Genomic DNA, 14,582 nt, shown 5'->3' on the forward strand with positions numbered 1-14,582 from the left:
CTCTGCAAAGGCAAAAATGCATTTTTCCTACGGTCGAGCGTGCACACGGTCTTCAATATGCATGGGTACTTGCATTTGATAAGATATTACCGACACAATATTTAACACGTTGAATGCCACGCCACTTTTACAGGGTTTGCCCGCGGCGCCACGATGAATTTTCCATTATACGATACATATAACGTTGAAATATTACCTGCAACAAATAAATTACAGTGTGTAGCCATGTTTAATACGTTAGTTGCCACGGGTATCGCCGGTGACCCTCGTGGCGCTGGAGTAGTGCGGTTTTTATTGATAAGTATTGACATTCGTCCTTACCGACCCCCGTGGCATTCAACGTGTCAAAAGAACCTGCACAGACTGCAAGGATGACTAGTCGCAATCGCTGAAAGCAGATACACGAGAAATGGAGATAAGACTGGAAATAGCCTTTTACATTCGTAATTCAGCAAGTGCGTTCGTTATGGCAGCGGGGCCGGGATCAAGATATCCCGGCCGGCATTCGTTAACCGGAACGAATCAAGGAAGGCGCATACCGGCGTGCGAAAATATTCGCGCCGGCAATCGGAGAACACGATCAAAAAATTCTTAGACTATTCCTCGCATCGCGTCGCGTCGCGTCGAGTCGAGCCGAGTCGAGTCGAGTCGAGTCGCGTCGCTTCGCGTCGGTCGCGGTAGTAATTACTCTGACCCCCTAACGATGCGGTTTATTTTGTTTTCCAGGCGTAGTCGGAGCTCGGAACTTCACGATGGAGTGCCGCAAGGGTCGACAGAAAGGTCTACTCAGTGGCCTGGTGTTTGCGTGGCTCCTAACCAGCGGTTACGCCGTCGCGTCGCGAAATATAGGTAAGTGCGAAAGTATTTACGATAGCAGTGCGCGCCGATTCCTCCTTTGCAACCTGTCCGCGGGCCCTCTGGCTCTGTCCTTGTGCCAATTAAGCCTCCGTGCAACACCGTGCGCGCGAGAGAACTACGCGCCAATATTTACGTGCTGCACGAGGCGAGCGTGTTCGGGCTCGGTGCAAAAATTATTCCTCGGCCCGAGATAGAGAGAGAGAGGCCCGAACGCGTATTCCCACTACCGAGGTTCTACACCGAAGGTATTTTGGACGGAGTCGAGGGTGCTCGTGTTCGCTGCTCCTACTTTGTATACCTTCTTTTGGCCGGCCGATGGTAATTGGTAACGAGCCTGGCGAGAGATGGAAATTCGCTTCTTGTCGATTTCGGAATGCCAAGTGCTCTTTTAACCGCTCCTGTGTACCAAGAACTAGACTACGGAACTTTCTTCGGGCCTTTGACGGTAAGAACGTCTCAGACGACTTTGACTTTGGCACAGTACAAGACCCCCTTGGCAAATGAGGTTCGGCGCCTATGCTTCGGGATCGCAGACCTCGTCCACGCCAAATGATAGAGATACTTCAATATTTGGATTGTCTAGCACGGAACATTCGCAATTTAAAACGGTCTCTACAACTATCTAGTTTCTTCTAGTGCTGTCATCTGTTTAAAGACGCCAGGGGGGAATATTTAGTGATACAGTGATTTCTCGATATATGTCAATAACAGGGTCTTGCCAGCGTCGTGTATCGCCGTGTTATTCTTACACTCCTCAGTGTCCGAGGCCTCTTCGTGGGGATAATTCCGCGACGTCTATCGTCCAGGCCTTCGCGACATATACAGAGAAATCACTGTGTTTGGTAATATCTTGGGAGTTGAATAAGAGGATCGTTGACGACAATCTGTTAGTTTTAATATGCGTTATGGGAAACTGTAGAGACGGGGGGGGGGGGGGACGAGAAAACGAAGAGGTTATGGTCTTGCGGATAAATGCGCGTGAAAAGTGTGCTAGCTAGGAGAGGCCTTCAGTCAGAAGGTTTCGACACAATGGTATTCGATAATCTCTATTTGATAGTCAACGCGTCGTGTTTCGGTGCAGCGGTTTGGCCGGTAGCAAAGGGCAGTGGACGCGGATCGACGCATTGCATATCCGGTCGGGTCGGAACCGCAGCTCGCGGGTCGATCGTTGAAACATTTATCGAGAAGCAAGCACACGGTGTGTTTAATAAAGAGGGTGGAAGTAGCTGGAACGTGTGTACACTGCCGCTGAATTCTGCTATCGCGGTGAAGATCGTCCTTCGAACCCCTCGAGAGACCCTTCACGACCGAGCGAGGAGGACCGCGCGCGGGTACGAGCTTAGCCGGTCGATTGTGTGCGCAGGGCTAGGCCGAGAATTAACTCATTCTCCACGCTAATTGATTTAGGCGAAGCCGCGTGTGAAGTGATATTGTTGCGGGAAGAATCGACGCCCGGCTGTTCCTCGAGCCGCGGTGTAATTAAAGGCCAAACAGCCATCGCGCGGGTCTTCGGTCAAATATTTGGAAATGTTTTGTGGCAGATGCAGGCCCTCGAGTAGCTTGTGTAGCCGCTATGCCTTGGTCGAGGGTACGAAATGTTTGCTCGACGAGGGTGGTTCCTCGGAGCTGCACCCTCTCCATTGTAAAACTCGACGGAAGTACCTGCTGCGCGTCTGACAACGTGCATAGCAACGTCTAAGCGAAGCAGAGGTACCTGGTGTCCAATAGAGTTCATACTGCTTCTAGGTTTGGTCCTTATTTGTGGTCTAGACGCGCACCTTGTAGCTCTTAAAAGCAAGACTAGTTTATGTAACGGAGGACCTGACCAACAAGTGTGTCATTTAAGGAGAGAACCGTTCATAAAATCGATACACTCTTCATCGAGAACTGATACACTTTTCTGTTACAACACGTGATCTTTTAACCCTTTGCACTCGGATGTCCCCTCTAAGGAGACGTTATGAGACTAGGATCGATGGCTCCGAGCGCAAGGGGTTAAAATGGAGGAATAGAAAAATTCTAAGATCGTTGAGACAAGGTAAACAAAGTGACCACCTTTTTCGATAAGACATCTGGGTCGGGTGTGCAACTTTTATATCACTAGTGATTACAGCAGCACGAAATTCTTTGGCTATCCCTTTGTCTCTCGTGTGTAGGCTCTCCTTTGATTGCCTTAGTTTGATGAATAATTAAATGCAGCCCCTTTCTGTGGAATTGAAAGATGGCAAACAACAACAGCAGAGGGTTAATATTAGGAAATGAGTAGCTCAGGCTCGCAGGATCGGGTTAAAGACGGCGCAGGATCTTCGAAGACCTTCTCCTCGGGGTTGTACCGAAGTGGTACGCTGGAACAATACTCGGGGGGGGGGGGGTATTCCACGCATGAACACACGAAACGGACCAGCAAAAAGGGTGGAGGTTCGGCTGGCTGCGCAACGGAGCCGAAGTTCTGGAACGCGTGTTACATACACGCCGGAGCGGAACCGAGCATTAACGAGCGGCAGTCTCAAGAGCGATTTCGAGTTGTGAAGGGTCGCGGAAGGAGACCGGGGCCAAGGGGAGGGAAGAGTTCCTCTATTCCTTCGCGATTATCGCACACTTCGGTGCGCCTAATCCGCGCAGCCGGGTCCCTCCTCGCGTTTCCATCGTTCCTGAGCCCTTCCCCGAAAGACCGAGAGAAAGAGAGAGAGAGAGAGAGAGATCTTGGTTCGATTCCGACTGGCTGGTATCGCTCCCCTTCTCGCGCGAGTCGAGCGTGTTTGCCAGGAAAACCGCGCGAACTCGTGCCGGATAGATAAATCAAAATCGGTCGGCATTGTGTGGCGTGCGATCGACGGCTCAGACGGCTTTGGCCGCGTCTTTGATTCCGTCTCGGCCCGGAGAAAAATGGAAGAAACTAGATAAAGGGCTGGGAGCGATCGTGACGTGACCGTTCCCGGCAGGCTCTATCCTTTATTTACCATCGATGTTGTTCGAGTGACTCTGAAAAATTCCCAATGAAAATTCCAACGAGAATCTCTTGCTACCTAGAATACCTGTAAAAAAATAGTTCTCATTAGTCTATAATGTACGTCACAGTATTCACGAGAGTAATCGCAACGATGCAAAATTTATAAGAACAATCAGGGCACGTACGTTTAAATAACATCGCCGACAACTCCCGTCTCCGCGGTGAGAAACGATTACAAATAATCGGTCGATGCGTTATTACAGGTCGAGTCGATACGGTACCTCGAATCGCAAGCGAATAATCCGCTCGATCAAGACCTCCGTACGAATTTTAAGCGGCGGTAGACACCGCGTCGGGCAAGACATTTATTCTCGACAGGTCGTGGCGTACGTCTTACTCGAGTAGAAATACTCTTTGCAGCTGTGGACCACCTGGGACACCGATCACGGAGGATCCTTCGTTGCTCCTCCTCTGCCTCTCTCTCTCTCTCTCTCTCTCTCTCTCTCTCTCTCTCTCTCTCTCTCTCTCTCTCTCTCTCTCTCACTCCCCCTTTCTCGCTTCTCTTCGTATCGACGAAGATTTATATACGCGCGGCAGCGAGACGGGGGACGGGGGCGGCGGCGAGCAATTTACAGCCGGCACTTAGGACGCGGCGGCGCGTTCTGCGCAATTAATATTTATGTAGGATAGATCGGTAATCCTATTATACACTCGGCACAATATCGGGATAATAAGCATCGTGGACAGTGCGTGATTATAGGGTGCGCGGCGTCGTCCCCGAGGCGAGCGAGTTGCCGAGCTGCGGCGAGCATGCGAGGCGACGGTGCTCGGTGTCCTTCGAAGGATAAAGATTGCTAAGCGAAAAATTTCTCACGGTTGCCGTGCGGAATGAAAAATCCTCGCGAGTACCATTCTGACTCCCCTTATTTACTCGCGGCCGTAATCCGCCTTTAATTATTTCTCGAAGCGCATCGGGGGGGCTACCTTCTTCCTTCTCGTCGTTAGATCCGCAGATAATAATAAATGAATTACGCAGTCGGCCCCGGGTCGGGCCTCTCCCTTGACCGGTTAAAAATCGTCGATCGCCCGATGAAAAATACACCGACCGGAGATAAGTCGGGTTTGAATTCGCGCGGAACAACCCACCCCCTTCCCGTGAACCCTCTCCACCCCCCCCCCCAACCCTCTTCCCGAGAAAGATTCGTGCGTCGAGCCGATAAGAAGCATAACTCCGAGCGCACGTCGCCGAGCTGAGGAACGTTTCGCAGCTGCTAACGGAACTGTTACCCGCTCAACGTCGTTCGCCAACGACTGGACAAACAACCTACTACCTCGAAACCTATGACCTTCTCCTACACAACGCCGCCCGGCTAACCCAGCGACCGTAACTCGCCGCGGAACTCGGCGTGTCTAAGATTTGTGGTACATCGGCAACACACGGTGGCCCCAATTTACGGAGCATTACGCCGCTTTTCCCGGCTGTTTCTCGGCCAATACCCTCCCTTCGACCTCTCCCAACCCTCCAGTCCCTCGGCCATTTTGCCCTTCATTGCCCTGCAACCACCTCCGCTGCCATTTTACCACGCTCTTACCAGCGTCAGTTTTCTCGTTGAACCTCTCTTGGAACGTCGCGTCGCTCGCCTTCCTTTCGCGTTCGATCTATTGTATTGTCAGTACTATAAGTGTCTGGAGAGCTGAGGAAAGGTGTACTAATCTTTTCAATATTTCTGCTCGAGTTTCTTTTCGATTTGCTTCCGATCGAGCTTTTTATCCGATACGACCTTTGAGTGGAAAATGCACCACTTTCATTTCATTTTTATTCTTAATGCTCTGCTCTGCTTGGAATTACTTGGCTTGACAATATGTAGATGGTAACCTAACCTAAGTGTTTTACATATTCATGCTTTCCATTCTCTTTTCTCTCAATTTCGTCCTAATTACCTAACCTATCTAGCATATCTATTGCACAGTAGACTATTCTCTGGTTGTTCCCTCCATTTTCTCTGTAATAATAATCCTTACTGTCGTTTATTTACCTCACTTTTGAGGAGTGTGAATTTAACGGTTCTCTGTTATTGCTGAACGCTGAGACGACATTACAACGTGCCGGGGTTATTAATTTCCGTCCGCTTTCTTCCCCGTTTAAATATTCCTGGAAGAAATTAAGTGACGAGATATATTGATATATCTTTTGGGTTAAATAGATCGGGAACGCAGTCTGGCCATAATATTATCGTTCACGCCCTGCCTCGAAGGATTCAGGGCAAACACATGTACCCGCCAAGAGCACCGGCTGCTGCAACACCGTTTCATGGTTCATATTTTAACCACGTAACAAAGCGGTTAATGATACCCGAGCACGGGCGTCGACGATCGGCCTCCCGCATTAATCCTTGTTCAAAACCGCTACAACGTGACTAATCTAATTTCCAATCGTGCACGAGCGGTCGCTACGAGCCCAGATCCTGCCCGCACCGGGCCAGCGGCGCGTTTCCGTCGAATCCGCAGAGTTCTTCGTCGTTAACGGTCTGTCTGACGACGAAATTATCGAAAATTACCGATGGCTATCGTTAGTATCGACAATATGCTCCGCGAACACATCTAGCTAATCCGATTGCACTGCTAGAATCATATACCTCGACTACTCTTTAATTTGAGATTTATTTCTCTTAAGTTATCTTTTTGTACACCATGCCTTTCCATAAAGAAGGTGTAACTGACACGAGAGTTGTAGAGGCAGAATTAGAAATGAGACTTTCGAAAAGATGGTATAGCATGCCATTAGACTGGCGATCCTGGCTTACAATTTTTATTTATTTTTCACGACGTCCGATTGCCAGTTTCTTCTTGTTCGACTGGTATTGTATTATGTTAAAATAATAATAATTGTTGGAAATTTAGACTTTTGGGTGTCTCTCAAAGCTATCTAATTTTAAAAATGATACCGTGAAGCTTGAAAGTGTATCACACCTAATAACATGACCTTGTTTAATAAATTTTAACACAGGAACAACCGTATGAGTCAAAATGACTTTTTTAAAAACAGTGAAATTATAAATATGTTTTCATGGGAAAAATTTTTACTAAACTTTTCTATCGAAGTATTTAAACAAAACTGGTACGAAATCTAAACAAATGCAATTTTATTGTTATTGTAAGGCAATGTATGCCAGTTGCATTTACTGCTCGGTAGTTCTAGCGTTAACACTTTGAACGCCAAACTAGAAACCCCAAAAACTCCATAAAATCAAAGTAAGTTATTTAATGAAATAAAAATTGCAAAAAATTAAATGTACGATACTGAGTAATCCTCCAACTTTCTTGCATGTTACAGATCCTAATTAAGTTTAGTACAATGAATATATCAACGTAAAAATTCATTTTAAAACCTGCAAAAATAATTCCGTCAGCCACATATGGCTGACATGGCGTTCAACGTGTTAAAATACTTTTTAGAGTCATTACGGCCCGCAGATGTCAGATGTCATTTCATACCATCTTTGTTACGATCATGAAAAATCGGTGACCAGCCTAATTATTATTATGGTTACGGTTATGGGAAGATCGAGTTTGGACGAGACGTGGTATGCGGGAGAAGAATCTGTTACACGGTTCTCGATGGTTGATCCCGACGGGAGGCGGCAAATTTCTGTAATGGCCGATACTGCGCGCTTCATATCCGCCGAAAACTATCTTCCGGCCTGATGGGAAACGACCGAGGGAAATCCCGCGGAGAGCAAGCAAGCAGGCAGGCAGGCAGGCAGGCAGGCAGGCAGCCGCTCCCTGGTCCCCGATTCCTGGCCTCCTTCCATCGTTTCTTTTCGCCCCGGTTCGCGTGGAACTTCGTTTCCTTGCCGCTCGCGTTTTCCAATTCGCGTCGAATGGATCGGTCGCGCGGAAAATAAGAGATTGCCGCGATCTTCCCGGCGTCCCGTGGTTGCACAACCTCTCTCCATCGTGGGTCGGGAAGCGAACGGGAGACCGTGGCTGCTCGTGGAAGACGAGGAAACTCGGCGACGACGAGTGGCGGGGAGGGTGGTTCGCCGAGGAGGATAGAAGACGAGCGTACGACGGGAACAGAGAAGCTTCTTCTTTCAGCCGGAATTCCTCGGCGCGGCTGTTCGACGCCGAGTAGAAAGAGGACTTTTAATTCTCGTGACGTTTACTTCCGGCGTACGTGACCCAGTTCCAGCGAGCTTCTCAAAAATTGCTTCCAACTCTCTCCCTCTCCCCCCCCCCCTATTTCAACCTGTTTTCTATTCGCGCAGGATCAGCCCCGGGTTTTTGACCGTAATTGAAAATCTTCCACCCTTCGCCTTCGTCTCCTCTGTTCTCTCCCGTCTCGCCCTTTTCTTCTCATCCCCCGTGTTCGCTCGGCACGGCGCCGGCATTTGCATAGAGCAATCGTTGAGGCGCTCGCTGCTCGGATTATCATTCCCTTTTTATCGGGGTCGTGACATAGTTCGCGCCGCGTTAAATCGCTCACCAGTCCGAGGAACGGTTTTCCTGTCGCCGATGCACCCCGATGAAGATGCTCGGGACCGTTTCGTTCCACCTCCGGCGGTTCTTCGGGTGCTCGTCTTTCTCTCGAGTCGTCGGTTTCTGCTCGTTCGAGCGCCGAGTAAAGGATTGATCGTTCAGGGACCTTTACTCCGCGAACACGCGTCGCTTTCCTCGGGGAAAGCCGTTCTTTCCGCGGCGCGGCGGGATCCTTTTAATTCGACGGCAGCGGGCGGAGTGGCTGTCGACGATCGCGTGACACGACGCACAGGCTCGAAGATCGATCTCTCGTTCCGCGAGACCGAAGCCGCCGGTGTCTTTCCAGCGGAGCGGAGCGACCATCAGTTTCTGTGCTCGCGCTCTGCGTCGGTTGCCGCCCCACCCCGGATTTCCGGACGTAATCGATTTCCGATTTCTTAGTGGCGGCAATTTTTCAACGCTCCGTGAAAAATAACTCCGGAATAAGCCGTGCTTTCCGCCGCGAGACACCCGCCCGTCTCTCTCGTTCCACCCTCGCACGGCTGCCTTATGAAAAGCTATCCAGACGCGCGCGCGGCTTTTGTTTCCGTCTTTCGGATGATCTCCTCCCTCCCTTCCCTCCACTCGTCCGACGACTCTCGCCGTTTAACCTAACCGTCCCGGCTGAATGCATTTCGTTTTCCCGTGGAATCGAAGACGGAGAGCAGACGAAAGGGGTTGGCGTTATCTATTTAATAGATTACGTTCGGCTTTACTTTTTGGCCCGTGTTAACTGCTTCCGACGGCGAGCCGGCGCGGCCACGATAAAAAGAGGATAATAGGCGGCTTACGAGGGGGCAGAGGAGGCACGCCGTAGGGTGGTAACCAAGCTGCTTTTCAGCAAAAAGCCATGGCTAAAGAGGAGGAGACGCAGGATGGGAGAAACGGAGCTTTATTAAGACGCACAAAATGCGGGGGTGGAGCCGTTCACGATAATAAAACGATCTCGCCGGTGGAACTCGCGCGATCGCTCCATTGTTCCTCGCTAATGCACACCCCCGGACGTTCGATTCCCTTTCTCCCTTTATCATTGCACCGCGTTTCTCTCTTCTGTCCTTTCTCTTCGTTCCCTCTCTTTCTCTCTGGTTTTCCTTCCGCCCGCACTTGACCCGCTTCCTGGTTCTCGCCGACGATGGAAAACAGTCGACACACTCGAAATCGTTTCCCATTTCGTTCCACCCCCGGGGGCAACCCCCGCCTTTTCACCCTCTCGTTTCACCAGCCCAACCCTCGCGGCCCGCGTCTCTCTCTCTCTCTCTCTCTCTCTCTCTCTCGTTCTCGCTTCTTCTCCGCTGCTACTTCTCCCTCCCTTTTTCTCGATCACGCTCTCGTTAACATTCATACGAGTGAACCCGGGACCTTTTTGCTAAGTCGACTCGCCCCTCAAAGAGAGAAAAGAGGCTCTCCGGTCTCTGGGGTAACCGCCGACGCCGCCAACCACCCCCGGCACCGACGTTTCGCCTCCGCGTACCTACCGAGCACAATCGCACCTCCACACACTGCTGGACTTTTTTTCGGGAGTTAAATTCGCGTGAAAGCCGCTCGAGGGCTCGGCTTCCCTTTGAACGCCCGGTCCTCGCTAATAAGCGTTCGAGTGTTATGGCCGGCGATCGGGAAAATCGGTATGGAAACATTTTTCGAATATACCGCCGCAGCTCTATCAGCAGGGTTTGATGGCTAGGCTACACCGGAAATAACGATGGAACGGTAACGCCTCTATTATACGGGCTCCAATGTACGAGCGGAACGCAAGCTGAACACGACGATTGACCGAACTCTAATTGATTCTGTTACCGTTTTACACGACCACGATGCTCTGAACTGTAACGGTAACATTTCTACCGTGGCATTTTAAGAAAGTCTAATTAACCGTGTCCCAGTTTCTTCGTAGCGGTTTTAGTTCAAAATACATTTGTGCGAAGTAATTGAGCTTGCTAATGGAAAATCCCCTTGCAATGGTTCTCCATTTTCTTCCGAATCGAACGACCAGATTTTTCACTTTACGGTATTTAAACTGTATCATATTTGCGGTACTTGCGACGAAATAATTGTTACATCAATTTTATTAGTCGTGTATTACGTTGCAAGTTTTTAAAATTTAAAAATTATCCGATTAACAAGCCAAGGGATGATTCTACGAATCAGCTATGAAAAAGCTATGTGATCCACCAATAAACTGAAACAGAGAGCTGAACCATAATTGCTAATGACTTTAAAGAACAGCCGTTACACAAAAATCGTAATTCTTTTTCTTCATGGGTTCATACTGTTTATCAAGGACGGATGTGTTGCTAGAAGTTTATTCCTCGGGACGGAAGTCGTTTGTTATCCATTCTAACATTGTAAAGACTTTCGCAAGCTTAAAAACTGTGATCAATCTGGCTAGTCAGTTTTACCAAACTTTAATCGCGTGATTTTTATGCGCCGTCGAGTGCATAAAGTTGCAGTTACGAGACCGCGGCGAATGCAGTTGGCGAGTAGACGGAAACATCGCTGAAAGAAATGTCGCGGTGCGTTATTAAAAGAACCACAGGGCAAGATAATGAAACGGAGTTTCGAGCGGGAGAAGCGGCAATAATGTCCGCGGTTTTTTTCCCCCCGCGAAATTGAACAAAGCGGCACGAGGCCGATGTTAATTTCACGCGGACAAAGAAGCCACGGTTAACCGGCGCGCGGATAACCCGGAGTTTCTTAAGGTGAGCGCGGGCTATTCATCGCGCGGACCGTTCCGCTTCCACGATAAACAGACGGGTTCTTCGAGGCGAAGAAGGGAGGTTCCCACGAAATTCAGGGGGTAATCGGTATCAGCCCCTCCGTTCCTCGATCCGTCGATACAAAGGCCGAGAGCAACCGTGCCGCGCGCGATATTTTGTCGGGGCCCGTTTTACACTTCCACGGGCAAGCAACCGGCCAGACAGGAATTTACAAAGAGGTTTAACGAAGTTACAGCGAAAGAAGAAATTTCGGTTTAATTTGGCGCGCATTAATGCACCTGAGAAACTTCGACGGAAAGTTCGAACCCGTTACTAAGCCACGCTACACACTCACACACACTCTCTCTCTCTCTTCCTTTTACCCCGCCCCCAACTCTCTTCCTCTATCCATCATCTCGCTCACCGTTCGTTCCTTTTGTTCATTCTTCTGCGTTCTTTTTTTTATCTCGCCCGGTAAGAGAGGCGCGGTTATTAAAAAATCAATAGAAGCGCAGAAGAACGGGCCTTACGCCAGCAAACTTCCCTTAATGGTGTTATATTCTCTCAAATTTCAAAGCTGATATCGATATCATCCCCGCTTCCCTCGCTTCAGGCTGCTCGAATTCTTCTGCTACGCGATACGCTTCATCCCTTATTTACGATTTCCCTTGAAAGCCACTGTTCGCGTTCGGTAACGCTACCTTGTTAATCAACTTCTTCCCTTCGAGAGCCTTTCATCTTCCATCGATCGACAGGCCTATGCATCGTCTGTACGACGATCAATTTATCCCCAGCAATATCATCCGATTATTTTCGGTAACGAGCGGCAAAATATTCGGACGTAATTTAGTTGCTACAATTTAAATTTAAGGGATGAAACAGCTACGGAAAATTGACAGTTTTTAGCAGAAATTCGGGACGCAATTAGTTGGACAAATTGTTCGTGTTTCAAAACATAGTTGCGTCGGCATTCACCAATACCAAGCTTCGTGAAAGTTTGCTGTACGATTTTGAGGATTATAAAGTGACATCTTATTGAGAACAGCTCCGAAATTAGTTAGGTATCTTTAACGCGAATATATCTAATGAAAAATCGGAGATATGATTCCAGGAATGGGAACAGAAAAATAAAGTCCAATCTTTATCGTTCCAGTCTATCTTCATACTTCTTCATACTTTTCACGGGTACAGTCTGTCCGTGATATTTCAACTGTCTGACACAGCACCAAAATAACGAAGTTAAAAACGGAGTTGAATACGCAGATGTTCCAGCACGAATGTACCGTACTATGAATTGTAGCCAACCCTATTCCATACAACCTTCCGTGTCTTCCATGATCTAATCAATGTTTCTTTACAATTTCACTGTCCTAATTCAATGTTGCATTGATCCCTAGTTTCACAATTCAGTCTTTGAACGATTGTTTGCTTAAGTCTACGCAATCTTAATGCAATGGACTGTAATATAAGGAATATCTTCAACATTTAAAGTAGCCGAAGTAATCATTACGCCAGAAAGATTTTACTTTTTAAAGAAAAAGCAGCTATGCACCAACCTCAAAGCTCTTGTAGCGTTGTTTCGTTGGTCACCAGATTCATTGCTTCGCAACAAAATGAATTTAAAGGTGGAAACCGGGTTATGTCGACGCACCGAGAAAAACGGTAGTGTCGGGCGTTAAGTGCTGTCCGGCATTAGGCGAAATCCGCTAAATGATCGCGACCGGGATCGTTAGATCGCTTGCCGCAAGCGGAGAGCCGCGTGCCGGGGTTCATTCCTCGCGAACGCTAGCAGAGGCCAGACGATGGAAAAAAGAGGAAGGTGTTCGCTTTGAAAAAGCCGGCCGCGTGCAGGCAGGAAGCGCACACGAGCTCCTTGTAATCCACGCATACCAACCGGGTTGGCCGCGAGAACGAATGTAGGAACAGAGCGCGGTGCGAGAGTCGGCGCGGCTCGGCTCGGCTCGGCGCGCTAAATTAATGTAACGCGCGAGCGCAACGGGCTTATAATCTGATCCCCGGCTCCGCCGGTAGCCGCGTCCCGAGTCTTTTTTACACGTATTCTGAGCTCGACTGATAAGGATTATTTGTTGAATCGCGCCTCCGCTTATAGGGCCGCGTGCGAGCCTCGTATTTCCCTCCGGGCGACGCGTTTCCGCTTAATTACCGCTCGCCGATCCAGGATATGATTCGTTCGCCGAGGATTTTTCGCGACGCCCCCGATCCGGCTGGTGTTAATTAAGGCTTAATGCGAGGAATCCGGGGCCAGATTGCCGGGCAGACGGCCTCCTGTATTAACGAAGGTGAGAAAGATGGAGTCGTTGCGCGCACCGTCTGATTGCCCCTGCCTCGTTAGTTGTCGCGCGACCGTCCCGGCCGCTTCCGAATCGATTTTCCCCTGTGCCGCTACGAACAGAACGTAACCGTTTCAATCAATCTAGGAAACGCGAGGCAACGCGCCTTGAAAAACTCCTAGGAGCGGTGATCAACGGAATATACACTATCCCCGAGGGCAATAAAAGTGCAGCGTTTCGCGTCACGCGCGCACGATAAACCGTGCCGCTATGGAAGAATCGTTCCGGCAACGGACACGCGACGGCCATTTCATATTTCTCACTCAGCGGAAACTCGGCGAACTGTTAACGTCGGAATTCTCGATTCCGTGTCCCGTTCGGTAGCATCAAAGAGCACCGCGGAGTCACGATCCGACCGGCGGGTTTACGAGGGGCTCGTTTCGCGTCTCATTTACACCATCTGCCCGGAATCTCATTGTGCGATCGGTAACGATCGCCGTCTCGCGACGCATCCGAGTTTAACGATTGTTCACGTACGCGAATTCCTACGGCTGGCTGTTTTCGACCACGCCCGCGATTGATTCGCGACGACACGCTCGATCCCGCGGCGGCACCGGCGGCGGCGGCGGACACACGCCCCCGATCGTAAAGCACTCGCGAGCACCCCGGAATCCTCGTAAAGAACCGGCGGGATCGTTATCGGTGACAACAAATTGCTCCTCAATTTCGAGGCGAACTCCGAAATCCGACGCATTGTTGCTTGACACTCGAGCCCCTCGTAAACCGTGTCGGTCGTTACCGGGAAAAAGGTGGAGGCTAGGCAACGTTTTCATAGCTTTTTGTTTCGAGTTATTTTTTTTTTTTTTTATTCAGCTATGAATTTTAACGTCACAGCTAGCTGATGCTTCAAAACATTCCATTTTAAATCTTTCATCCTAGAATTATGGAAATTCTGAAATTTTGCACTTCTGTAATTCAGCAAGTATGCTGCGCTTAACATTTTACAGAATTAACTGAAGAACTAAGAGGACTTTTTTCAAATAGGAAACTGTGCTAAAGATTAAAGCTCGGAATCTCACGAGAGGGAGAGACTAGAAATACAAACAATTTCCAGAGACTTTACAGTTCCCTCTCGGGTTTGTAAATTCTCGTTGCTCAGCGAGACAGAGACAGTTTCTACGAGCGCGAACTGTCGCGAAGGTGTTCGAGAACAGTCCCCTTTATCGCGGGAAAGTCCTCCTAAAAATGTAATGGTACGCGTTTCCGGTTCTC

The 14,582-nt window shown here is 49.2% G+C and overlaps 1 protein-coding gene across 7 annotated transcripts in view; it reads left to right on the forward strand.

Annotated features, from left to right (window-relative positions):
* LOC143362660 (latrophilin Cirl) overlaps positions 1-14,582 on the forward strand; it is a 546,952-nt gene that overhangs the window by 218,020 nt on the left and 314,350 nt on the right. For all 7 annotated transcript variants that reach the window (XM_076803017.1, XM_076803020.1, XM_076803016.1 and 4 more), the window contains one exon: positions 727-849. In XM_076803017.1, coding sequence (XP_076659132.1) covers positions 753-849 — 97 coding nt within the window. In that variant the 5' untranslated portion in view covers positions 727-752. The remainder of the gene's footprint in view (positions 1-726; positions 850-14,582) is intronic.

Source organism: Halictus rubicundus, chromosome 17 (genome assembly GCF_050948215.1).
Source record: "Halictus rubicundus isolate RS-2024b chromosome 17, iyHalRubi1_principal, whole genome shotgun sequence".
Taxonomy (NCBI): Eukaryota; Metazoa; Arthropoda; class Insecta; order Hymenoptera; family Halictidae; genus Halictus; species Halictus rubicundus.